This window comes from Primulina huaijiensis, chromosome 14 (assembly GCF_012295235.1).
Source record: "Primulina huaijiensis isolate GDHJ02 chromosome 14, ASM1229523v2, whole genome shotgun sequence".
Lineage (NCBI taxonomy): Eukaryota > Viridiplantae > Streptophyta > Magnoliopsida > Lamiales > Gesneriaceae > Primulina > Primulina huaijiensis.
This window is the reverse complement of record NC_133319.1, coordinates 18,255,762-18,281,596: the sequence shown is the minus strand read 5'-3', so window position 1 is coordinate 18,281,596 and position 25,835 is coordinate 18,255,762. Positions and strand designations below refer to the sequence as shown.

Genomic DNA, 25,835 nt, shown 5'->3' with positions numbered 1-25,835 from the left:
TTGCTCGAGCATTATTCCCATTGTTATCATATAGTTTATTGGCTCATATTCTCGTTTTGTTGTTGAGTCATGTTCATGCATTGTATATTTCATTTTATTATATGTTTATGCATGATTTATGATTATCGTTATTGTTATTTAACTTTTTCATATCAGAATTCTAACCTCATTATTTTATACTGGGGCCTATTGTGGTTACTGATGGGCACAATGGTAGGTCATCCGAGTAGTTTTGAAGCACCAGATTATGATTCTGCCCTTGGAACTCTTGAGTGAGATATGATTTCTCGGTTGTAAGAGTTGAAGTATTCCGGCTAGTCTATTTTTATTATATTAGAGTCTGGTTAGTTTTATATCAAAGTTTTTTACCTTGAAGAAGCCCCATATATTTGTATGATTATTTGAAATTGTTATGGTAAGTATTGATTTAGTTTTGTTGTTGTGAGCCTTGCCAGCTGTATTTTAATTTGCTGCTTGTGAATTGTTAATTTATGCATGGTCAACACTTGTGTGTAATTGTTTATGAATACATCAGCACCATCCTTGAATCTTTTGTTTTACATGTATTTTAAATTTTCGATATGTCCTATTAACAGGAAAATCATGCCAAAAAATTTCAAGTCAATTTTTAAGTATTTTAAACATTTTCCGCTGGAGATTTAAATCTAATCAATATTATTTGATAATTAATTGTAATTATAATAATTGGGTCTCACACTAGCAATCTTGATTTTAGTGATAGTAAAACTTGTTGAGTTTATAACATATTTAAGCAAGTGTATATTTGCAACATATCAAGTAGAGAGATTTGACAAGCTGGAACTTAAATGAAGCCAAGCTAAAAATCTGGCCAGGTCAAGTATTTCGACGATATCTCACAAACCATTTATCCAAATAGTTAACGGCCAAAACGGTTGGAAAGCCAACTCAATTATGTAGAAATCATATTTCAGGCTAGTTTAGTGAATATACTCGAGCTGAACAGCTCGATAGACCAACTATGATATTTTGGTCATATTTCTTATCTCAATTATCATAATAGAACAATTCAACATGTGTTAAAAAGATAAGAAAATTATCTACAAATTGTCTATGAAGGTCGAATTCTTAATTGAAGCTTAAGAATCTGATAAATCGCGATGAAATTACTGGTATGCAACACGAATACAGCTTCGAGCTGGACATGAGCAGTGCATGTATTTCGAGCATATCTCTTTCGTATGAAGTCGAAATTGAGTGATTCTGAATTCTATGGAAATATAAGAGAAAGGTACAACTTTCATGTTTATCACATTGCTCATAAATCAAAGAATCAATAGTTATAATTATCGGACCAGACCACGTGCATTCAGCCATTTTGCTCATGCATCCGTTTTGCTCATTCAACTAGTTCATTCATTCAATCATTTTGCTCTTGGAATAGGACCGTACCACCAACAAGCTAGAATAATAAATTGGATATTTTGTACTTGGTCAAAAATCCATTTTTTATACTTGGTTGTATTAAAAATAATATAGTAAATAAATTGGATATTTTGTTCCAATATTATGCAAATTTATATAAAAAAACGACAATTTTTTGTAATTAGAAAAAAATAACGAAACAAGTGACACAAAATTGCCATGTCGAAAAAGTGACTGACAATTACCAATAAGAAAATGCCATGTCAGAATTCTCAGTCATTTAGTTGGAAACTTGATGGATTTACCTTTGTACCACTACTTCCAAGTTGAAAATACAAAAATGCCATCAAAACAAATCGTTGACTTTACCAACTTACCCCTACCGTACCACTATAGCCGCAGTCTCGGCGCTGGCACTGCGCTTTAGGTATCTGACTCGGGACCAAGACCCATCTTTGCAAAGTCCTCGGCAAATCACTGGCCTCTAAGAAACGCCCAAAAAACCCAAAAAAGATTCAGTCTTTAATCGTGATTTTGTTCAATGGAAGCACTTTGATAACATTCAATGATGAAAAGGGTGGCCGGGCTTGATCCATTTTCAAGAATGGGATGCGTGGTTAGATCTGGGTTTTTCTTTCTGATCCTTGTAATAGTAGGTGTTTTCCTTTCTGGGCACTCGGTCTCTGCCCAGAGCCGCGGGCCAAAAAATGTGCAGGTGGCTCTTAGAGCCAAGTGGTCTGGCACACCACTTCTTTTAGAAGCCGGGTATGCTCTTCTTTTTTCTTCCTCGCCATTTTTATGCTGCTGCGGACTCAGAAAATTAACGATTTAGTGTATTGGGAAGTGTTGGAGGTTACCGTTTTAGAAAAATTAATCGTGATATTTGACTCTGTGTCTGCCCTCTGGATTATTGTAGTATATGAATGGTCATTTGCAGTTGTCTGTCTTAGTTTGCTGGTGTGCACATCTTGAATAGGTTTTTTGGTTATGCATAGGCAATTGTGGTTATTTCTGTATTGACTTTCTTGGTACAGGAAAATGAGGTGTAAAATGTTAAATTTGTAGCTTTTGGGAGATCATTGTCGTAGTTTCTCAATGGTTATTTTACTGACAAATTTAATTAGCTGCTTATTCCGTTGCATTATTGAAATTAGAACCACATTGTGTTGTTTCATTTTGGTCGGGTCCATTTGATCTTTTTATAAAAGTAATTTCAAAGTGTTACTCTTGGTTACTTTGACAAAGTTGTCATCATTTCGACATTGGATATATTTTTATTTCACGAAAACTTGTTTCTGATTCAAAATTTACATGCAAATTTGGCCTTATTTTTGGTTGAACAATGAATGTTCAAAATGCCATTTTCCTATAAAGTCAAATTTGTGGCTGTTTCTGAGATTGCATTCGATATACTTTTTTCATTCTTAAACTTAGTTACCGATAATTTTCTCCACTCTATATGTCAATACTTTGTGGAATGCTTTCAAACCAAGAACGTTCACATATGCAATTTCCGCCTTCCTTAGAAATTTGAAATCCTTGTATTAGTTAATTGCTTTAGATAAGGTTTTCTTTTAATGATATGGAGTGTTTGTTTTGCAGCTTGCTGTAATTTGTTCAACATAACCCTTTTTCATTGTAAATGCTTTCAAAGCGAAGCTATTTCCTTATAAACTTATTTAATTGAATCTTGGGCTGAGTTTGGTTTTGTTGAAGTGGATGATATTTGGAAAATAGGTAAAGAGCAAGAATTAGTGGTTTTGGCGCTATGGAATTCTTTGTTTACAGTTTTCTTGATTCATGCCAGCAGCTTGGAATGAATAACCGAGTCTGTCTAGATTCAAGTAATTCGCATTGTGTGAGATACAAATTCTCACAAGTATTTTTTGTTTAGTTAGCCAACCTTGGTTGCATGTATTGTTGACTAAATAATATTCCCTACTTCCGTCACTAATCTTTTATTTAAATATAGCTGATAAATGATTAATATAACAAGCATATACTATATCTTAGAAATAGGCAGTCAAATCAGCACGAGTGAAAATTGTAGTTTTGTGTGCACCATAGATTAACAATTTTTGATGTGGTGGAAGAATCTGTTTGATAGTTTCCTTTAAACCTCCTCTTGCTGGCCTAATGAGAGGGGCTGAGCTGTGAGAGAAATAAGTTGCTTTACAAGGTGGGAGATAAATTGTGAGGATCAATGAAAAAGAAAGTAATATCAAAACAATTTTGAGATCAAAATGCCATGGGAGAAATCTAGAGTGATAAAGCAAATGATATACTAGAATCTTTGACCATCCTGGCTTGACTCAAACATTTCTATATTCACTTCTTATACCATCATTTTGTTTCTTGACATTGTTTTGGAACTGTTTGTTATGACTTTATGTTAGTTGATTATAATCTAAATTTTCTTCCTGATTTTCCTTGTTTTGCTTCTCCTTTTTAGGGAATTGCTATCAAAGGAATGGAAAGACTATTTTTGGGACTTCATAGAATCATGGCTTCACTCTGTCAAAGAAGATTCTGATTTTAATACGGCAAACGATTGCTTGAAGAAAATCGCAACATGTGGGAAGTCCTTATTAAGTGAACCGTTGGCATCGATTTTTGAATTCTCTCTCACTCTTAGGTCAGCATCTCCTAGATTGGTGCTGTATCGCCAGCTAGCGGAGGAATCCCTCTCTTCGTTTCCTCTGGCTGATGATATTGGCTTAAATGCCGTTCATGACGCAGTTGTTGGGTCCAAAGAAACCATGGAATTAAAAAAATCTGAAGCCATTGTTTCAGGTATGGACTCCAGAAGTTATGGGAACATGTGTTGTTGGGTTGATACTGGTGGATCACTATTTTTTTATCCGAAGGAGTTGCTTTTGTGGCTACAAAATCCTATTGATGCGTAAGTCCTCTATGCTGGTTGCTAACTGCTATGGCACAATAAGTATAGAATGGGTTTCACACTTGCAAAAGGCGTTTCTTGATTTCCTCATCTAAAGATGCTATTCTTCTTTCCAGAAGAGAGGAGAGGTTTCAGCAGCCTGAGATTTTTGACTTTGATCATATCCATCCGGATTCAACTATTGGAAGTCCTACGGCAATTCTTTATGGAGCTCTTGGGACAGATTGCTTTAAAGAATTTCATTTGACCTTGGTGGAAGCTGCCAGAAAGGTCCAATATTTATGATTCTTTGTCTAATCTGTTTTTGGTCTACATGGAATCCATCTATGGAGTATTCTCCGAAGTGGATGAGTGTTTTTGGAAGTTTGGAAAGGGAAGTTGTTAAGTTCAACTAAGTGCATGGTTATTTAGTTTGGTAGTGATGGACTGGAGTGATGTTTACTTTTCTTTTTCCCTGAAAATTTATTTCGGCACTTCTATATTCAGTTATCAGGGAAATGATTTAATGTTAGAATAATTTATACCAAAGCGTCATTTGGATTCTTTATTCTCCAAAAGCAATCACGTTGTATTATTGGTTTCTGGAGCATGCTTCGATGTGCAAATCACAGATTGTTTAATATGTCCACTGTCTTGAACCATGAGTTCAATGGGGCCTTGGTTTAATTATGGGCATGATATACTCCATCCGAACTTTGTCAAACTTTAAATCTATTCTTTTTGTTCATTTGTAATTCATCATTAATCTTACTTATAATGATATGTAATTATGCAAGGATATTATTTGTGTTTTGATGAGTTATGTGCACCTCTTCAGGGAAAAATCAAATATGTTGTCAGATCTGTGATGCCTTCTGGTTGTGAATCAAAAAGTGGCTCCTGTGGAGCCATTGGTACGGGAGAACCTCCTAACCTTGGTGGCTATGGTGTTGAGCTAGCTCTGAAAAATATGGAATACAAAGCCATGGATGATAGTACGATAAAGAAAGGTCGTATTTTCCTAGTCTTGCTAATCTGGTTGATTGTTCGTGAATTCTTTGCACCGTGTCAAAAGTATTTTGTGTAGAAATTGATGGTATATTTGGCATTATGTTTGAAAATAACCTTGTTTACTAATTTTTTATCCTATATTCCAGTATATGCTTTATGAACAGGCTTAACAATCAATTGCAAATTCGCAAGGTCGAATCCTAATAAATGTCATTCTCTTGTGGTAACAATTTAAGATGTATTTCCAATTACAGTTTACTTGGGTGAGTCGAATCATCCTGATATTTTAGTTGAACTGACCTTGTTTCTTGCTTTTATTTATTCGCATTCTTTCTTCTTCTCTCCTTCCCTGTAAGGATTATAGTCGTGCTCACTTGAAACTGCTGTTATTGAGAGATTGATAGTTGAAGATTTCAATACTTCTTGCAGGTGTAACTCTTGAAGATCCACATACTGAAGATCTTAGCCAAGAAGTGAGAGGATTCATATTCTCCAAGATTCTGGTTTGTACTTTCTCTTTTATGTCTAAGGACCCTTATGAGTAACATTAACCTAGAAGCAAAGTTTGAAAGTTTCGAATTTTTATATAACAGCTAATATTTAATAGCAATTTTGCAATGGCCCCGTTAGTTATAGGGGGTTTACGATTTTGATCCTATTTTTTGAGTTTCAAACGTAATCCTATATCTTAGCACTTACAAATGGAATGCGATGAAATTTCCTGTGGTGTTATGTTTCTTTTCCTTAATGATCGAATTAGGTCGTGGTATGCAAGTATTGAAAATGCTAAACTAACAATTCAAAGTTAACGTGTGAACATACTAATGCAGGAGCGCAAACCAAAGCTCACATCTGAGGTAATGGCATTCAGGGATTATCTATTGTCATCTACAATTTCTGATACCTTAGAAATTTGGGAATTGAAAGGTACTGTTATTGTTTATAGCTTCTGGATTCACATTTAAATTGAAAAAAGTACTTAAATTGCTAAATACATCATTGTGCAGATTTGGGACATCAAACTTCTCAGAGAATAGTGCATGCCTCTGATCCTTTGCAGGCAATGCAAGAAATTAATCAAAATTTTCCTAGTGTCGTTTCTTCATTATCTCGAATGAATGTAAGATATTTTATTGTCCGTAGTCATGAAATGTATTGTCTATGGTTTTTTTTATTTATTAATAAACACAATCCATAGTAGATAAGATATTGGTTTGTGATCTAATATTACACTTTGCAGATGAATGATTCCATCAAAGATGAAATTATCACAAACCAGCGAATGATTCCCCCTGGCAAGTCCTTGATGGCTCTGAATGGTGCCTTAATCAATATTGAAGATATTGACCTTTATCTGTAATATTTCCTTGCCAACCATGTCTTCTATTTATTACCTGTTGTCAGTTATTTTTTTTTTTTTGTGGAAAACTATCACTTCCATACTGTGGGAAATATGCGTCTTATAACATGTCCAGTAGACCTGATAGATTGATGCAATTCTCAACTTTTGGATGAAGATAGCTTAAATGCGTACACTGGTTGTTTATTCCATAACCAATCTATAGAGATCACTTATTGGGACTTCTTCATGGACCTAGGAACACATGATGTCCTGTTTGTATGTAATACTTCCTAAGAAGTTTTCTCTAATGTTTAGATTCCTAATATTTTGCGTTTTCTATGACTCATCGTTGATTGTTATATGCTTGCTTTACTTTCTAATTCATGCAAATTTTAATCCATCTTGTTTACTGTGCAATAGCAATATTAGTTGAGCATACATCTTAACTTGGTCCCTTCTTGTTTGTTATTTACAGCTGTTTTCAGTTTTCATCGTTAAACATCATCCTGGATTTCCTTGTGTATGATTAGGTAGAGGCATAAATTTCTAGCTGGATGAGTATGCAGGACATAGCCCTTTCTATTGTTGTCCAATACCATTATTCACTTCCTTTATAGATTCCTTGGCTGATCTTCTCTATCTCATTTCTATATGCTCTTTTCCTACATCTATGAGCCCATCCTAACTATAAAGAATCTGTTGAAGGCAAGGGAAGCAAAAATATATTCCTTTTACCTAGAATCCATACATTTTGTTTTAGCCTGTAGGTCGAAGACGTCATTTCATCCCCATCTTTACCACTGTGTGTGTGTGTTACTCTCAAACTAGTTGGCGCACAAAATCTTACATAATATGGAGAGAATGGCGCACTTCTTTAGTTAATTGCAATATCTGGTTCATTTTCACATTTGTGGTTTTTGTGTCAACCTATCTGAAATTCAAATTGTTCAAAATGATATGTGTATTGTCATCATGGTTTTAACCTGACAAAGCTCGTTGTTAACTTACGGTATTCATATGTTTGACATTTCCTAGGCTGGTTGACATGGTTCATCAGGATTTGTCATTGGCTGATCAGTATACAAAACTAAAGGTATAAAATTCCGGAACTTCCTCTGAAAAGCCAAATCGTAGGTAAAAAGCGCACATGGTTTCTACTGTAGGGAAGTGGGATATGGCCACTCTAGGTTCTGAAGGCTTCATTTGTTATTATGCCAATCCTGGGTTTTAGAATTTCAAGAATCCACAATTCAGCCAACCTGATCGGGGTTAATAACAGCTTGTCATCTACTCATGTGGAAGATAATTGATTGTGTTTGATACCAATATTGGAATGAGAATGGTCCTCTTAAAGACAAATGGGTTAGTTACATGCAGCATGGAAAAAAGCATGGACATACATCCTATGAAAATATATTTTATCTAGGTTATTTTTGACAATCAACAGCTGCATTATTTGGCCGAGGACGTGGAATTCATTACAGTACACATCCAATATCTGTTTGTTTTCAATAGTATTCCTTTTCATTCGCGTTCTGCCCTGTAGACTGTACTTGATTTCATTCGATATTTTTTTGAATCCCAACGCTGATTCTTAATATTTTGGAAATGCTAGATTCCTCCAAGTTCTGTGAGGAAATTCCTTTCAGTTTTACCTCCGTCAGAATCGGTTGCATTTCGTGTTGATTTCCGTTCTTCCCATGTTCACTATATCAATAACTTGGAAGAGGATTCCATGTACAAGCGGTGGAGAAGCAATTTAAATGAAGTATAGTCATTCCTTTAATTGCAGATAGTTCTTTGATTACATTTCTCATTATTTTTTTAGAAGGGACATTTATGTTATTTTTCAATCTTTTGTCATAGATTTTAATGCCAGTCTTCCCTGGACAATTACGCTACATCCGGAAAAACTTGTTCCATGCAGTTTATGTTCTGGATCCTGCATCTTTTTGTGGGCTGGAGGCAAGCTTTTCTCGTCTTCCGACTGCTTTAGTTTTTAACATGTGTTTCCTGGTTGGTATTCTAATGCCTAATTGATAAATTGGTGCATTGCAGACAATTGACACAATCATTTCCTTGTTTGAAAACAATCTTCCTGTGAGGTTTGGCGTGATATTATACTCTGCAAAATTAGTGGAGAAAATTGAAGCAAATGATGGTGAACTTCCAGTTAATTACTTGAAGGATAATCCTGGAGAAGACATTTCTAGCTTGGTAGTTTTTTTTACAATTTTTCTGCAATTTAATTTTCACTTTACTGAAATAGTTGCAATCTTCTGGTTGGTATTGGAGGAACTTATTGTTAGGAATTTCTTTATCTTGATCAAAGAAAGCTGCAGTTTTGTCAACTTATTTTCTGAGACGTTCTCTTTCATGGAATCTTGGTTGCTTGTGATTTTGTGGTTCCCTTCTCTTATTCTTTTTTCTCATTTTATTAATTTGATGCACGTCACATGTTTTTAGTATAAAGATGGCCACAAAAGTCATTATATTTTTGTAACAGTGAGTTAGCGCTTTAAAGGACTATATAAAGATGTCGAGAATTTTTATGCCCCAAGTCCTTGATTAATTTTATGCCTTCACGCTATTAGCAAAGTTATGCGGTCTTCCATCTAAAAAAATAGCAAATTTATGTGGCACTGATGGTGATGGTAGGAATGTTGTGTCCATGGATAAAGATCGATGATTAATTTTTAGCAATCTAGCCATGTTAGCTTTTTCTATTGGTATCACGTTTCTGATTTAATGTTTGAATAAAATCTGATTCTTGTTGTGGTCTCTCATCTATATCTAAGAAACACTTAATATGTGATGAGACTAGTTGTATGGCAGATCGTTTTCCACTAAAATAAAATGAGGGACACTTGAGAACTAGCAATGATATGGAATTGAAAAACTACAAATCACATGGATGAGGCAAAATAGATATACATAATTATTTCTCTTTTCAATAGCTTTGTGCAACTGCAACCCACTCTTGACTATTTTGGTGATTTTGTTTCCTCTTTGTCAGATTATACGCCTTTTCTTTTACATCAAGGAAAATCATGGAACTCTGACGGCTTTCCAGTTTTTGAGCAATGTAAGACTACGATCTCTTTAGTTTACCCTTTAAAAGGAAGGAGCAATGGTCTTTTCCATGTAGATTATATTAATTATTGCACACGTTATTATTGTGTGTACAAAAAGTTATTAATATATGCAAAATTAACTTCACACACACTTAGGCATTCCCTCTTAGGTGGAAAGCTCATTCCCCTTGTAGGAAGTGAGATGATCTTTCCCATGTATAGCGAGAGTGATGTAATATCTGGACTATTGTTAGGAACAGAATTTACAAACTGAAATTATATTGCAATTAAAATGAAAATGTATTCCCAGAGATAAACTCTGTTACAAAACCCTAGCAGAAATGCTAGTATTTCCCTAGTCAAAGCTAGTCACAAGACAAATAATAACCGAATGCCTATCTCTAACCAACTCCATCCTATTATATTCTTTCCTTGCCCCCTTCCCCAAGCCAATCTCTCTAGAATTCTCTTTATATCTGCACGTTGAGTTTTTTTTGCCCAATATATTTAGGCCATTGTAATACTCTTCTCTCGAATGATTAGTTCCAACAGACTTGAGCTCCTAACAACTTTTCATTCCCATGTGTTTTGGTCTAACAAGATGCGCGCGTTCCCTTGAAGAAAACATCCTATTGATGCATATGCTGTTATTATGGAGTATTTGTGCTGGAAAGTTAATGTGTCTGTTTTCACTTTTGTAGGTCAACAAATGGAGAGTTGAATCTGGTGCAGAAGACAATCTGGAAATGCATCACGTAGAAGGAGCATTTGTGGAAACAACACTGTTAGCCTCCCTCTTATAGAAGCATCGTATTATTGACTCATTTTATGAGGCTTTTGGTGGTTCTTGTCCTACAGGAATTTCTATTGATCCATCTCTGAAATTTTCCCATAATTTTTCCAGATATCTGACACATAGTTTCCACCTGTAGGCCGAAAGCAAAATCTCCCCCACAAGACACTCTACTAAGACTGGAAAAGGAACAAACTTTGAGTGAACTGTCTCAGCAAAGTTCCATGTTTGTATTTAATCTGGGTTTGGCTAAGTTGGAGTGCTGTCTCTTAATGAATGGACTTGTCCATGAACCAAATGAGGTACATTTTAAACAATTGTTGCATCTCACTTTCTTATTTCCCATGGTGATGTAATCCGTGTTAGTTGGTTAGTTTAGACTGAACTTCTTTATGGAGGTGATTCACTGTCTCCAATAGCTAATATTGTTTGATTAATCTGCGTAATCACCATGCTATAATATGATGATGACATGAATTTTTTTTGGATGACCTTTTACTTAACATTTGTGCTCACCTAGATGGGACCCACATGTTTATTAACTTTTAATGATGACAAGATTTTTTTGGAGGACCTTTTTACTTAACATTGTTCTCACCGAGGTGGGACCCACCTGTTTATTGACTTTTAAATTCAAATTGTGAAATATTTGGTAGTGGACATGCATTATAGCTGAAAATTAAGAGCAGACATATTCTATTTGTTTCAACTGTGCCTTTGAGTACCCTGTTAGCTGATTTGCCTTTTTTGCTTTCATATTATGAGAGAATTGGCCGCTGCAAGGCTGTGTTAGCTAATAAGTCTGCCACATTATTCCTTCCCCCCAAGTGAGAGTGATATAGCATCAATTGAGCCAGTAAATTCCCTTTCCCAGTTTAACCCCTAAAGTATAACTTTCAGCTCCACACTGGTGTTAGTGCCCAATCCTGTTAACTTCTGGAACTCAAAAGATTATTTATCCCACTGAAGTACCTCGGAAGTACCAATTATCCAGAGATGTGATTGGTAGAGTGTCTTTCTATTCCTGTCAGTATATTCCAGTACTCCAGCCACCAAACAGTGCCCCTGCTTCTAGTGGCAGATTTTTTTCTCCGCAGGCTTTATGTATTCTTCACAAAAAAATGTGGCTTGAGCTTCGGTCTATTTTATGGCTTGGCGATATTTTAATTAACCATCACATCTAAAACATAAATCTTTTGGAGGGGAAAAATTTGATATTATCGTCTTCAGTATCCCTTTAATGTGGATTTGGAATTTCTCAGGTTTTGGAATATTTTCATTTTGTTGTCAAAGATAATAATTAAGTGTGTCTGCTATTTCCAGGAGGCTCTTTTAAACGCCATGAACGAAGAGCTTCCGAAGATACAGGAGCAAGTCTACTATGGGCAGATAAACTCTCATACTGATGTTCTTGATAAATTCCTATCTGAAAGTGGTGTCCAACGTTACAATCCAAAGGTACTTGTTTAATGGTGAAATTCTTTTGCTAAATGAATTTGAGATATCATATTGAGTAAATCACTTCTGATGGTATGCTTTTCCCCGCTAAATCTTCTGCAATATTTGAACTTGTAGATCATATCAGATGGGAAGTTGAAACCAAAGTTTGTATCTCTGTCTTCCTTGATTCTTGAAAAGGAGTCTCTATTTTCTGAACTCAGCTACTTGCATTCTCCAGAAAGTGAGTTTTTGTAATGCTGAATTGTGAATGTCCATTGTATCCGATTGAATACTTACGCTTTATAGCTTATAAGTTTCTTACATTTTCTTCCAGCCATGGATGACTTGAAGCCGGTGACTCATCTTCTTGCTGTTGATATCACATCTAGGAAAGGGATAAAGTTACTTCGTGAGGGAATACGTTATCTGGTATTTTATTGCTCTTTATATTTGTTTAAGTATAAAACTATTGATTATGTAGCCTCCATGAGCTCAAATTTGTGTGACAAGTGGTCTTAATATGGTATCTAAGGCTTAAGACTCCTAGATGCGAAATCGCGTATATTTATCAAGTTGTTTTTGGGTGGTCTTTGTTGTCTAATTCTCGACCTACTTGCATGTGTGGGCCTTGTATGTTGATTTCGGGAATAAATTCCTCGATTTCCATTTCTCCGGCATACAGGTATGTGAGCATATCAAAATTTAAAACTATTTGTGCTGCCTCCATAAACTCAAGCTTTTGGAACAAGTGATATCGACAGTATTTTTGTAACCAGATCTCTTATTCTGTTTTGCTGCCATCTCAAATTTTTGTCTGATATCTTTTGCTGCCATCACAAATTTTATCTGATTTGCTGACTGCCATTGGGCAGTACTCTGGGATTTTCCTATTCTTATCTTTGTAGATAACTTGTGTGTAGCATGCTATCATTACTTTTGTTCTGTTAAATTCATTAACTTTCGCTGTTTCCAAGATTACATGAAGCGGTGGGAGACGCTGTGGCCTGTGACATCTGCATGTTCGACTCCTTGAAAACCCTTTAATGTTTTCTATCTGTCTCCCCCAACCATGTTTGGCTTAGTTAAATTAAATGCAAGCTGAACAATAATAGTTTGCAGTTTTCCACCTTATGATAAAGTTTTATTGGATGTAATTTTCTCACTGTACTTTTTTTTCGTTTTGTCATTATTTTGCTTGTTTTGCAGCTTGGTGCTTCTAAAATAGCTCGTGTTGGTGTGTTATTTAATTATAACGGAGATGTAAATTTACCTAGCCTCTTTTTCGCCAAAGTTTTTGAAGTAACTGTATCATCTTACAGGTGTGTTGGGGCCTTAATTGCAGTTTCTGATTCTTTGAATTTTTTTGCAAAGTTTCCTTAAGCATTGGCAATGAGTCTATCTGTGCTTTATTGAATACTGTTTAAGTTCTCTTTTTCCTTAATCTATTTGTTTTTTTAAAATTTTTGCAGTCATAAGAAAGGAGTATTAAACTTTCTAGATCGACTTTGTGTGTTCTATGAACAAGAGTACATCTTGGTCTCCGGGGTTACTGAAAGCTATCAACCACTCATCGATAAGATCTTTGAGCTAGCTGATGAAAATATGTTGCCTTCTAAGGGCTATGAATCTGCTCGAACTGGGTTTTGTGCTGACGAAATTAGGAGTCGATTGAATAAGGTTTTCTTCTTTTCTGATATCTTCGAGATCATGCACATCATTAATTGATATGTCATATCATATCTGTTCATTATGAACTCACCATGAGTTTCCTTTTTCATCACTGTATAGAAATCAATTATTAGTCGTTAGATAAAAGCAGATGAATGCATTTCTTGTTTGGACTAATGCAGCATATATAATTCACATATTTTTATATTCCTGTCTCAACCATCTACATTGGTGTCTCCCTCCCAGTGCTTTGCATGTGTTAGTTTTCAGCAGCAGATGTAGGATTTTTTTAAGGTTAGGCCTTAGAGGAATCCCTTAGGGATGGTTTTAGTGGGTCATATTGGATACCAGTATGAACTTTAGTGTAGTCGCATCTTAGTTCAGGATCCTTATTATTCACTGTGGATGAGATAGCAAGTTTTGTTAAGACCAACAGCTAGCATTTCATCTTGTTCTAGATTGTAAAAAATATATAAAAGCAGTATCCCTATACCAGCAAATCTTTTCTTTTCTAGGTTTGTTATATATGAGATTCTAGGAAGACAGGTATTTACAATTACCTATCCGATTTATGCATTTGTGATAACAATTTTTGTTATTTGTACGAGACACTTAAAATGGGAACTGATTCATTGATGATATAATTCAACGCACGTGCAGGTGACCCAGTTTTTATATAGGCATATTGGTCTTGACCGTGGTATGAATGCAGTTATTACGAATGGGAAAGTAAGTATGTTCACCCTTTGAATTTAGCATTTGATTTTTGGCATTACTGTTATAATATGGTTTCCGGGCTTTTATCTTTTTTTTTTTTGGACGAGAATGATTGAAAACTTCAATTTTCTCTATCTGAAATCTTATGTTGCATTTGGTTCTGATGGAGATTATGCTGCCCTACCGCTGCTTTTAAGATGCCATTATTGTATTTAATAGGTGATCCGGCTTTTTGATGGTAGTACATTCTTGAGTCATGATTTACAACTTCTTGAATCCTTAGAGTTCAAGCAACGGATAAGACACATCGCTGAAATTGTTGAAGACATAAAATGGGAGGACATAGATCCTGACATGCTGACAAGGTATTTCAAAATGGGGTTAGCTACTGTATTTGTATGATCGTGTCGTAATACCCTCTCACCAATCTGACAGAATTTTTTCAAGAGATTTTACGGAGTCATTATTGTGATGTTTTACATACCATTTGTATATCATATTTTAATGTATTTTATTAAATTGGTTGGTTAATCATCATTTCGTTTATGTTCGTTGTTTGTCCTGCGCACTACATGCTAAAGGCAAAAGCACCTTCATTCACTTCTGCTTTGTCACTGTATTTACGCCATTGACATATTTATATTTGCCTTGCCAGCGAGGAAATTTATGTCAAAGAAAATAAAATGGTAAATAGAAATATTTACCTCAAATCAATTTTCAAAGACCGCTGATGTATGTTTGCTCCAACATGATGAAACCTCCCATTTTCATGGGACTGTAGGATTCCAATCCTTTGCTGGCGCTTTTAAGATCTCTTTGTTTGATTGTAACATTGAAATTGTCATGGTTGGTAGCATTAGTATTTGCTATACCCATCTGCCTGATAATATCTTATCCTTGATGTTGGAACGTGGTTTTATTTTTCCTAGCAACAGAGTGGTCATTTACCTCAGCTTGCACCGGTAACTTGTGAACTTGGTGCTTGACTTATAACGAAGTCAAGGCCGCAATATCTGCGCCATGTACTCGATTTATTTAGAAACTCGAGTTTTAATGGAGTAAACTGGTCGGAGTAAATTTATCGACTCTGGTAATTACTTATTAAAATGACAAGACAGAATAAAAACACTGGATGCTTCTGACTTTTCCACTGAGGATTATAAAATCAATTACTTTGATTAATTCTTTCCATAATGACAATGTACTTGAATTTTTGAGTAATCAATTTCCCCTTATACCGACCCGTTTTGCTTACAGCAGCCTATTGACTTGTGTGGAAGTAACTAATTAGGTTTTGTGTGTGTGTGTGTGTGTGTGTGTATGTGTGTATTCATATGCATATATATATATGATATTAATTTTCAAAGGATATTTCGCCGCCATTGAGATTCAAAGAATTGTTTGTTCTGTTACTTCTGCTTTGGTCCTTGGCTTGTCTATGTTATTTTTCCCCTCTGTTACACTAACCAGTTTTGGGTACTGTGCTAAAATGTTTTATTCTTTTTCTCTTTGTAGTAAATTTATCAGTGACATTGTTATGGCTATCTCATCCTCAATTGCTACGCGGGATCGAAGTTTTGAAAGTGCTCGATTTGATATACTGAATGCAGAATACAGGTAGACAACTATTGTGCAAAAGGTTTGACTTTATGGTAGCGTTGAACTGCAGCCTGCAAAATGTCAGATTTGACAGATGCACTGGTTTTAAGTGTGGGCTTGTTTTATGTTGAGTTTTGAAATGCTTCATGACTGGCTCTCATGTCATATTTGCATGGGTTTACTCAGAGCAACGAGTCTCATTTTATTTTAATCAACAGCTATAGATACTGTGGATGTTGTTAGAAAGGATATTGATTACCAGATATGAAATCGCTGTATTTGAACCCCTGAGTCTAACTCAATTTAAGTGTTTGTTGTAGTCAATGTAAGCCAATGTTTGATTTGGCTTCTTTCACTTTTTTCATTTGTCTCAGAATTGATATCGAACTTTCTGAATTTTTATTGTCAAGTTTTTTCTTTTTCCCAGATCATTTACTATAAAACCTAAAATGTAATTTCTTGTGTAATCCAATGCTGTCATGAAATCAAATTATGGCTTATTATAGTCTTACCTATCAAACATACAAGGGCCTATAGATGTCTTATCCCAAATCGTTTAATTATGTTGCTCTTATATTATGCAGTGCTGTTATTCTGCAAAACGAATTTTCAAGTATTCATATTGATGCCGTTATTGATCCATTGAGTCCTTCGGGTCAAAAGCTCTCTGCTCTTCTACGGATGCTATCAAAGTTTGTTCAGCCAAGCATGAGACTTGTGCTCAATCCAGTGGTAAATTTATTCTTAAAAGTTCATAATCACTCATATATTTATTTTTCTTGTTCTTTTGTGGTGCGTGTGTGTTTGTGTTTTCTCAGAACTATCTGATGAAGTATGGTTTGCATTCTTAAAATTCTGAAATTTCATACAATCTTGTGAGACCAAATTGGCATTTGAATTGTGAGGTGTCATTGCTCAATCATGAATTCAAACGTTCTGTTAGAGTAAACTATAGGAGACACATAGTCATCTATAATTATTAGAAGCACTTGACAAATTAAAGGGAACATGTCATGTGTGATGCGCCCAAAACTCAATGCAACTCAGGACTCACATCTTATTGAAAGAGGCAGACTACCGAATAATATTTTAGAATTTAAATGTATTCAGGAAATAAACACATTAGTAATCTGAACTTTACGAAGTACTGAATAACCAGAAAACAAACCATCACCAGTGCACAAGCAATTAAGAATGATACATTTGAACATCGTTTGGAATAAACAATTCTGTCATTTGAGACTCCCTTAAAGTGTGCCTGGAACCTTTAAGGCACACCTACACACATTGAATGGCTGAACCTGAAATATCCCAAAGTTCAAGGGTTGTGCCTCCTTGTCCCTTCATCATTGGAACATGTTGAATATCCAAATTTAGATTAGGATAGGCATTTGAGACTTCCACGATTTTTAAAACCTTCCATGCCATGATTCAAACACAATGCTCCACCAATATCAAAATTCTCCGCACTGATCGGACAAGAGATTTCTTAACTCTGTCTTAAGTGATTACGTCATCACTCAAGGGATCGTCATCAAACTCTGCGCTGACACCCCTCAGCAAAATGGTGTTGCCGAACGCAAAAATTGTCATCTCCTCGAGGTTGCTTGTTCCCTGTTGTTCACTCGGAATGTCCTTCATCATTTCTGGGGCTGACATCGTTCTAACTGCCACTCACCTAATAAATAGGATGCCTTCTCGTGTCCTTAACTTCCAAAGTGTTCATCCTTGTTCATTCCCAACATCGGGGCATACTTGGTCTTCGTTCTCTCAAATGTATGTTTCTTGGGTATTCTCCTAATCAGAAATGATACAAATGTTATTCTCATATCATCGTAAAATTCTACTCCTCCAACCCTACTTTTCACCTTCCTTGGTTCAGGGGGAGATTGTTATGAACGAACCTCAGAATCTAGAGCTCATCGACATACCAAATGACTCCCTAGTTGACTCAATCTACTCAATCCCACCAGATAACTCCCAGTATAATCCTGGACACACTATTCTACTTTTTGACCATTTTTATTCTCGTAGAAGGCCACTTCACGTTGGGAATCTTCAGGAACATACACACGATCAGCCAACCAATGGTACTTCCTCACTGCCAGATGCTTTGAATCACACTCAAGGTACGCCGAGCTTTGACTCACTAACATCGATGAACTTCTTGATAGACCCATTGCCTTGAGATAAGCAATTAGATTTTGCACCCAACATCCTATAAGTAACTTTGTCTCACTTGATCTTTTGTCTCCTGCGTATCGAACATTTCTTGTGAATTTAGACCAGGTACATGTTCCATCAAACATCACCGAAGCTCTCCAAAATCCAAAATGGAGAACTGTTGCCTTTGATAAAACCGTGGTCTTGAAAATAACAACACTTGGCAGAACTTCCACCCGAGAAACAGACTGTTGGTTGCAAGTGGATCTTCACAGTTAAGCACAAGGCTGATGGAAGTATTGAACGATTTAAAGCACAGCTGGTAGCAAAAAAATATACCCAAATTTATGAGATTGATTGTCAAGAAACCTTCGCATCGGTAGCCATGCTAAATATGGTCCGTGTACTCCTATCCATTGCTGCAAATTTAGACTGGCCTCTATACCAACTTGATTTCAAAAATACTTTCTTGAATGGGGATCAGGAAGAAGAAATTTACTTGAGTATGCCTCCAGGAGTTGAGTCAGAGACTATTGTCAACAATGTATGTAGGTTGAAGAAGTCACTCTATGGTCCGAAGCAATCTCCGAGAGCCCGGTTTCACAGGTTCACCAAAGTCTTGAAAGGTAATGGTTACATACAGTGCCAATCAGATCACACAATGTTTGTCAAACACTCCAACAAAGATAGGATCTCTTTTATCATCATATACATTGACGATATTGTTATCACTGGAAACCATGAGGAGGAGCTCACTTTGATTAAGATGTTGCTCTCAAAAGAATTCGAGATGAAGAACTTAGGACGTTTGAAATATTCTTGGAAATGGAAGTGGCCAGATCAAAGCATGGATCTTGATTTATCAAAGAAAATATGTCTTGGACCTCTTGAAAAAAACAAGGATATTGGAATGCAAGCCCGTTGACACTCCTATGGACCCAAATACAAAAATTGGGAGGAGGATAGCCGATATCAGAGGTTAATGGGCAAGCAGATATATCAGTCTCACACAAGACCTGACATTGGATTTGTTGTAAGCGTTGTGAGTCCGTTCATGAGCAATATGCCATTCTTCAGGTATTGAAGTACCTAAAGTGGTCTCATGGAAATGAACTATGTTTCGAAGAACCACCACAAGAAATGTACAGGTATACGGTGATGCTGACTGAGCAGGATTGTCTACTGACAGACGATCAACATCTGGGTACTGCTCATTTGTATGGGATAATCTAGTATCATGGTGTAGTAAGAAGCAAACTGTGGTGGCAAGAAGCAGGCAGAAGCAGAATTTCGGCCCGTGGCCAATGGGATTTGCGGAGGAATATGTCTTCAAAGATTGTTGACTAAGTTGAAATTGGAAGATCACTAACAGTGGAACTAAAATTTGACAATCAAGATGCGATAAGTATTGCCAAGAATCCAGTTCATCATGATCGTACCAAACATGTTGAGGTAGACCGTCATTTCACAAGTGAAAATTGAGAACGGAATCTTGAAACTCAACTACGTTCCTAGCCATTCGGAAGTTGCAGATATCCCAACAAAGACCTTATTTCAACCTACATTTGAAGACATGATGTCCAAGTTGGTCATGATCGACATATACCACCCAACTAGAGGGTGGATATGCATTTGAATTGTTAGATAAACATTCATATAATGTTTTATATTTTAAACTTTGGACTAGATTAGACTAGATTACGTTGTTATCTTCTTATTTATTACGTATAAGTTGTATGTCTCAGTTAATGGTATGAATAAGAATTCATCTTCTTCAGCTTATATTTTTCGTATATCAAACTACAGAACATGATACATGGGACTTTGTTAACAGTATATTTACCCAAGCATAACCCTAGATTCTTGGGAATCAATGTGGAGAATGATAATGTTATTGCCGATGTGTGGTTTGGAACAATTGTTTCTTGCATGAGAATCTGTGAAATGCCCGTAGGAGTTGAATTCCCGACAATTGTATTATGAACGTGGATCTGCGTGGGGGAAGAGTAGGGAGAGATGAGTTGGTGGTCGGAGGCGTGTTATCTTCATCTGTGCTTTTTATAATTCCATAGTTTGAAGAACCAAGGACAATAAATAATTTGAGATATTATCTTACGTGGAGAACTGTCCTTGCACAGTTTCTTGGACCCAATTCCTATTGATTCTGTTACTTTTTCGATTGTCAAATAGAGTGATAGATTAGTAATTTATGTTGTAAAATGTCAGATTGCGGCCGGAAATCCTTATTGTGGTATCAAGTTGAGTTTTTAGGAGATAATTAATTCACAGCATGAGTATTAATTTTGAAACCTTGTTGGTTTGTTGCTATTTATTACATTTTCATTATTTGGGATCATTATATTCTGAATATTTTGCCTAGTTTAGCTCCATAGCTGGTTTTAAAAGAGTAATCTTGTTGATGTTTTTGGTAGAGTTCTCTGGCGGATCTTCCTCTGAAGAACTACTACAGATATGTGTTGCCAACAACGGTATCAAATGTCTTTTAGCTTGTGAATTTTTGAAAAAAATTTGGTTTACTTTGTTCACTCTTTCTAGCTATTCCAGGATGATTTCAGCAGTACAGATGATACAGTCCATGGTCCCAGAGCATTTTTTGCAAATATGCCACTATCTAAGACACTCACCATGAATCTGGATGTTCCTGAACCATGGCTCGTTGAGCCGGTTGTTGCCATGTAAGTTTCTGCTGACAGCATCCGATTTTAGAAAAAATTTTGTATAGTAATTTGTCAAATATTCTAAGGAGAGAAATCTATGTATTTTCCCATGTTCAATATGTCAATTCTTATGTCCGAGTGTGATAATGCAGCCATGATCTGGACAACATATTACTTGAAAATTTAGCAGACACTAGAACACTGCAAGCTGTGTTTGAACTCGAAGCGCTTGTTCTCACAGGTATCCTTTTTACCACAGTTTTTTTTAAAAATTGTAACCTATGAATCATACTAATTTGAGAACAATAATAATCAGGCCATTGTTCTGAGAAAGATCATGAACCGCCCCGGGGTTTGCAATTGATCCTTGGAACAAAAAATTCTCCCCACTTGGTGGACACCCTTGTTATGGCCAATCTTGGTTATTGGCAAATGAAGGTATCTCCTGGGGTATGGTACTTGCAGCTTGCTCCAGGAAGAAGCTCGGAGCTCTATGTAATGAAGGAAGATGGTGAAGGAGGTCAGGAGACTACTTTGTTGAAACGCTTGATAATAAATGACATGCGTGGTAAATTAGTTCACATGGAAGTGATAAAGAAGAAGGGTATGGAACGAGAGAAACTGTTGATCCCTTCTGATGATGATAGTAATATTTCCGGGAAGAAAGTAAGAGGATTACCTTTAGATTTCATCATATTCTTTGTTGATTATTCTGCAAAGTTCATTTATGGACTTTGAAGTTATGTTTTATTCCAATATCGACCAGGGAATTCAGAACAGCTGGAATTCAAATATCCTTAAATGGGCTTCTGGATTTATTGGTGGGAAGGACCATTCAAAGAAGGGTGAAATTAGTTCCGCGGTAAATCTTTTTCCCCTTCTTCTCTCTCTCTCTGTTGAACATAATTACAGAAGCGTGGTACAGTCGGATGGACCTTAGCTGTTTATTTTGGCAAAAGTTCTCTTAGCTCATGCATAAATTTTGGCTGAAAGTCAAAATGAGGTTATGCATTATTGACAAGGTTCTTATCTTTTCTTGTAGGAACCTGGGAAGGGTGGTCGTCATGGGAAAACAATAAATATATTTTCTGTTGCATCTGGACACTTGTAAGTTAATTATTTGTGTATTAGTCATTTTCAGTAAGTTTTTTTTACTCTTCAGATAAGTCCTTCGAAATCTTCTTTGACATTATTATGGAACTCCAAGAATTGGTTCCCTCAATTTCTTTGCCAAGTTTTGCATGTACCAGTACAAAATATTATCAGAACTCCGATATGGTGTATCTGGAAATAAATAACATCATCATGTCAAACTCTTGAATCCTTGTCACTGTCACTATTTTCCTGCTTACCTTTAGTATTTGTCTTCACAGTTAGAAAGTATTATGTGTATAAATGTAATAGATTGGCTATAGAGATCATTTTCTGTTCCTATTGCAGGAATAGGATGTAGTATATATTGTAGCCCACTTTTTTGTTGTAATATTGCTTTATTTTTTTTCATTTCTCTCAGCTTTAACTGCTTAACAAACTACTGCTTTGCAGGTACGAACGATTTCTGAAAATTATGATTTTGAGTGTGCTGAAAAATACGCGGCGGCCCGTCAAGTTTTGGTTTATTAAGAACTATCTCTCTCCTCAATTTAAGGTCATATCCTGCATTCGCTTACTTCTGTTCATATAACTATCTCAGCTCTTCCGTTCAATTGTATCCAAAGTGTTTCTGCCTTCTATAAGCATCATCTTGATTATTGATAGTAATTGCCGAGGAGAGGAGGGCTAGCAGGGGAAGGGTTGCATCCCCCTTATGGTTAATTTTTTCTATGTGCTTATAGATTTTTATATATTTTACTTTTACGAAAACATGATTTCGTCCCCTTCAGTTTTTGAGTCCTCATTCCGCCCCTCCATGTATTTTCTGGCATCGTCATTGATTGATAGTTTTGTGCAGGATTTAATTCCACATATGGCTCGTGAATATGGTTTTGAGTATGAATTGGTCACTTATAAGTGGCCTTCATGGTTACATAAACAAAAAGAAAAACAGCGAATCATATGGGCGTACAAGATCCTTTTCCTTGATGTCATATTTCCTCTTGCATTAGAGAAGGTATTTGGACTTTTACCATTGTAAAAGTTTGTCGCAATGTTTGTCATCTTCAATATTATCATCCTAGTAAAATGTCATATTCCCTCTTATCATTCCTAGTAAAATGTACTTCATTATTTATTCTAATCCAAAAATGTATTGTTTTAAGTTTTTTAATTAATTTACCATTTTTACATGATTTGTCATCTTCGATTACAACTCCATTGCCACGGAATAAAACTCTGTGTACATTTTAGGTTTATTTCGCAAATCATTCCTCCAAAATATTTCCTCCAACTTTCCCCCCAATACTCCATTCGGAAAATCAAACATTGCATAAACCTCTTAGTTTATAAACCTCTTAGTTTATGTTTCATCTTAGATATTTCCACTATTGGGTAAAAATCCCATGTGATATTTTTTTTACCCGCAGGTTATATTTGTCGACGCCGACCAAATTGTCAGGGCTGATATGGGAGAACTTTATGACATGTATTTAAGGGGCCTACCCTTGGCCTACACACCATTTTGTGACAACAATAAAGAAATGGATGGCTACCGATTTTGGAAACAAGTAGATATTACTTGACTCGACTACTTGCTATTTTCGATTTCTCTTCATTCTTTTAATAAATTTTAAAATTATCTGTTTGTATTTTACCTTATTGAACAGGGCTTCTGGAAAGATCATTTGAGGGGGAAACCATATCATATTAGGTATGTTCAGCTTTTTATAATGGTTCATATTTTTCTGATTACCTCAGTGATAGTTGCCTAACAGTGTGACATGTTTTTTTAGCGCTCTGTATGTCGTTGACTTGGTCAAATTCCGGGAAACAGCAGCAGGAGATCAACTGAGAGTTGTCTACGAAACCCTGAGCAAAGATCCAAATAGTCTTTCTAATCTTGATCAGGTGACAGTTTTTCTTGGTGTTCTTAGTTTATTTTATAGGCATCTGAAAGAAGTGCCAATCTTGTTGCTCTTCTTATTTCTTGAAGCCTGTGCCTTCCATATCGCTCTGATCGTATTGTCCCCATCGGGTGAAAAAATTTAGAACTTTTTTTGCCTCCCAAAATCAATTGCATCTCCCAACTTTGCCCGTGGTTCTTCCCTGAGTTTTGGGGTGGTGCGGTGCGGAAGATTGGGCGAGGGGATGAATATTTTGCGTTGAGATTAGAATCAAACGATGAATAAGAAGTGAAAATATAGATTATATGTGCTTCACTTTCTTTCAACACGCTAATAAAAGTTTGGTCCATTTTCCAGGATCTTCCAAACTATGCCCAACATATGGTGCCCATCTTTTCCCTTCCTCAAGAATGGCTGTGGTGCGAGTCATGGTGTGGTAATGCAACAAAATTACGAGCAAAAACCATAGATCTGTGCAATAATCCCATGACAAAGGAGCCTAAACTTCAGGTAACAATCAAGTCCATGAGCATTCTACTCCTTTTCTTCCATTTTCTGAACTCTTATGTTTTCTTACAGGGAGCTAAAAGAATAGTTGCAGAATGGCCTGATCTTGATTTAGAAGCACGACGCTTCACTGCCAAGATTTTAGATGAAAACATAGAACCCCCAGAGCAGTCTACGCCTCCTACACTAACACAAAACATAAATGAAGCTTCTTCCTTGGAAGATCAGGAATCAAGGGCAGAACTGTGAGAACCCAGAATATTCTGATACTTCAAGTGCTGTATTTCTCCCCTATATTCAAGCTTCATGACACGATCTCAATTGGGAAATTAATCTCGAAAAATTTTTGGCTCGTTCCTGAGGAAAAGGACGAGGTTAAATGTCGTTCCTGGAGTCTGGACTAAGGTAAACGGTTGTCGAAACTTACACATTGATCAAGAGAAGGATGTTAGTATATTGAACCCTGTTTTTTTTTACAAATTTTGCCTTGGAGAACCTCTTGTTTAAACTTTTTTCATAGGAGGGGCATTAATTTAGTTAGGAAATAGTTGGTGAATGAAAAATACTTATCCAGTTAGTTAATTAAATCACTTATGTGGGAAAACTATAATTTGTAATTTATAATATGTATTTTGGGTTCAAAACTTTAATGGATCAACAAAATAATTTAAGGGTGAAATTAATCCCTTTAGAAGGATATCAACTTGCTTATTTTCAATTCTTGAACTTGATCATTCTAACTTGGTGGTAAGCATAATCGTCGCCATACAAGATACTAAATTACGCGTATCTCTCGCATTTGTCGATTTCGAATTATTTGAATATGGCTCACGAGTCGATCTCTCCTTTTTATTAGAAATTGATTTTGTATGATTTTTTTTATTTTTCGCATAGTTTAATATTGAATGTAATAAATATTTTGAGCAAAAGACCACATTATTAGCTATGGTAATATAACAAAATACTCATACCAAAAATCCTTTGTGCGCAACTTTAGAATATGACTTGTTAATTTGACCTTTGCATGGTATATCTCTATTCTTTCGTATTATGTGCTCGAGATGGTTTAAACAGGGTGTTCTTTCTTTATCAGGGATGACTTCCACCCGGTCTCCTCTTGGCTTCTCGGGACTAGCTTTGGGTTCTCGGTTTTTCTTCCCCTCCCAAGTCCAAGGATGACCGGACCCTTTTCGGGTATAACCACTCCATCCTTAAATAGTCGGGCTAGAGTTTTACTTCTCTCGATGGTCAGACATGGACTAGGGTGGGAGAGCAGTTACATTTCGAATTTTAGGCGGGCTAGGGCTGACGGAAGAGTGACATCATCCCTAGCAGTTGAAAAAACGAGTTTCTTGTCAGACGTTGCTGCACCTACCCGACCCGACCATTCGTTTTCCCGGGTTACCCGTTCCAATTTCGAAGATACATCTTATTTGTTCGCTTATCCTTGAGATAAACGGTCTGGATTACTCTTTCGACGCCTATAAATACCGACCACATCCACCATTTCTCACTTTTGCAACTTCAAGCTTTATACTCTCCTTCTCTTGAGATTCTAG

The 25,835-nt window shown here is 36.0% G+C and overlaps 1 protein-coding gene across 2 annotated transcripts; it reads left to right on the top strand.

Moving 5' to 3' along the window:
- The first annotated feature begins 1,808 nt into the window (after positions 1 to 1,808).
- Positions 1,809 to 24,902, top strand: LOC140957606 (UDP-glucose:glycoprotein glucosyltransferase). 2 transcript variants are annotated; one of them, XM_073414931.1, is made up of 37 exons: positions 1,809 to 2,169; positions 3,857 to 4,306; positions 4,426 to 4,576; positions 5,124 to 5,295; positions 5,726 to 5,799; positions 6,127 to 6,223; positions 6,304 to 6,416; positions 6,537 to 6,652; positions 7,674 to 7,731; positions 8,254 to 8,406; positions 8,505 to 8,603; positions 8,697 to 8,855; positions 9,655 to 9,723; positions 10,414 to 10,496; positions 10,645 to 10,807; positions 11,829 to 11,963; positions 12,081 to 12,186; positions 12,280 to 12,374; positions 13,152 to 13,264; positions 13,415 to 13,622; positions 14,274 to 14,342; positions 14,550 to 14,695; positions 15,846 to 15,947; positions 16,514 to 16,661; positions 20,525 to 20,581; positions 20,658 to 20,788; positions 20,923 to 21,011; positions 21,087 to 21,436; positions 21,537 to 21,632; positions 21,813 to 21,877; positions 22,316 to 22,418; positions 22,722 to 22,880; positions 23,293 to 23,433; positions 23,533 to 23,576; positions 23,659 to 23,773; positions 24,127 to 24,279; positions 24,349 to 24,902. In XM_073414931.1, the coding sequence occupies exons 1-37, from the start codon at positions 1,970 to 1,972 to the stop codon at positions 24,523 to 24,525; spliced, it is 4,959 nt and encodes a 1,652-aa protein (XP_073271032.1). In that variant the 5' UTR covers positions 1,809 to 1,969; the 3' UTR covers positions 24,526 to 24,902. The 2 variants fall into 2 exon arrangements, with proteins under 2 accessions (XP_073271032.1, XP_073271031.1); XM_073414930.1 differs by having other exon boundaries at positions 4,423 to 4,576.
- Positions 24,903 to 25,835: the final 933 nt, after the last annotated feature.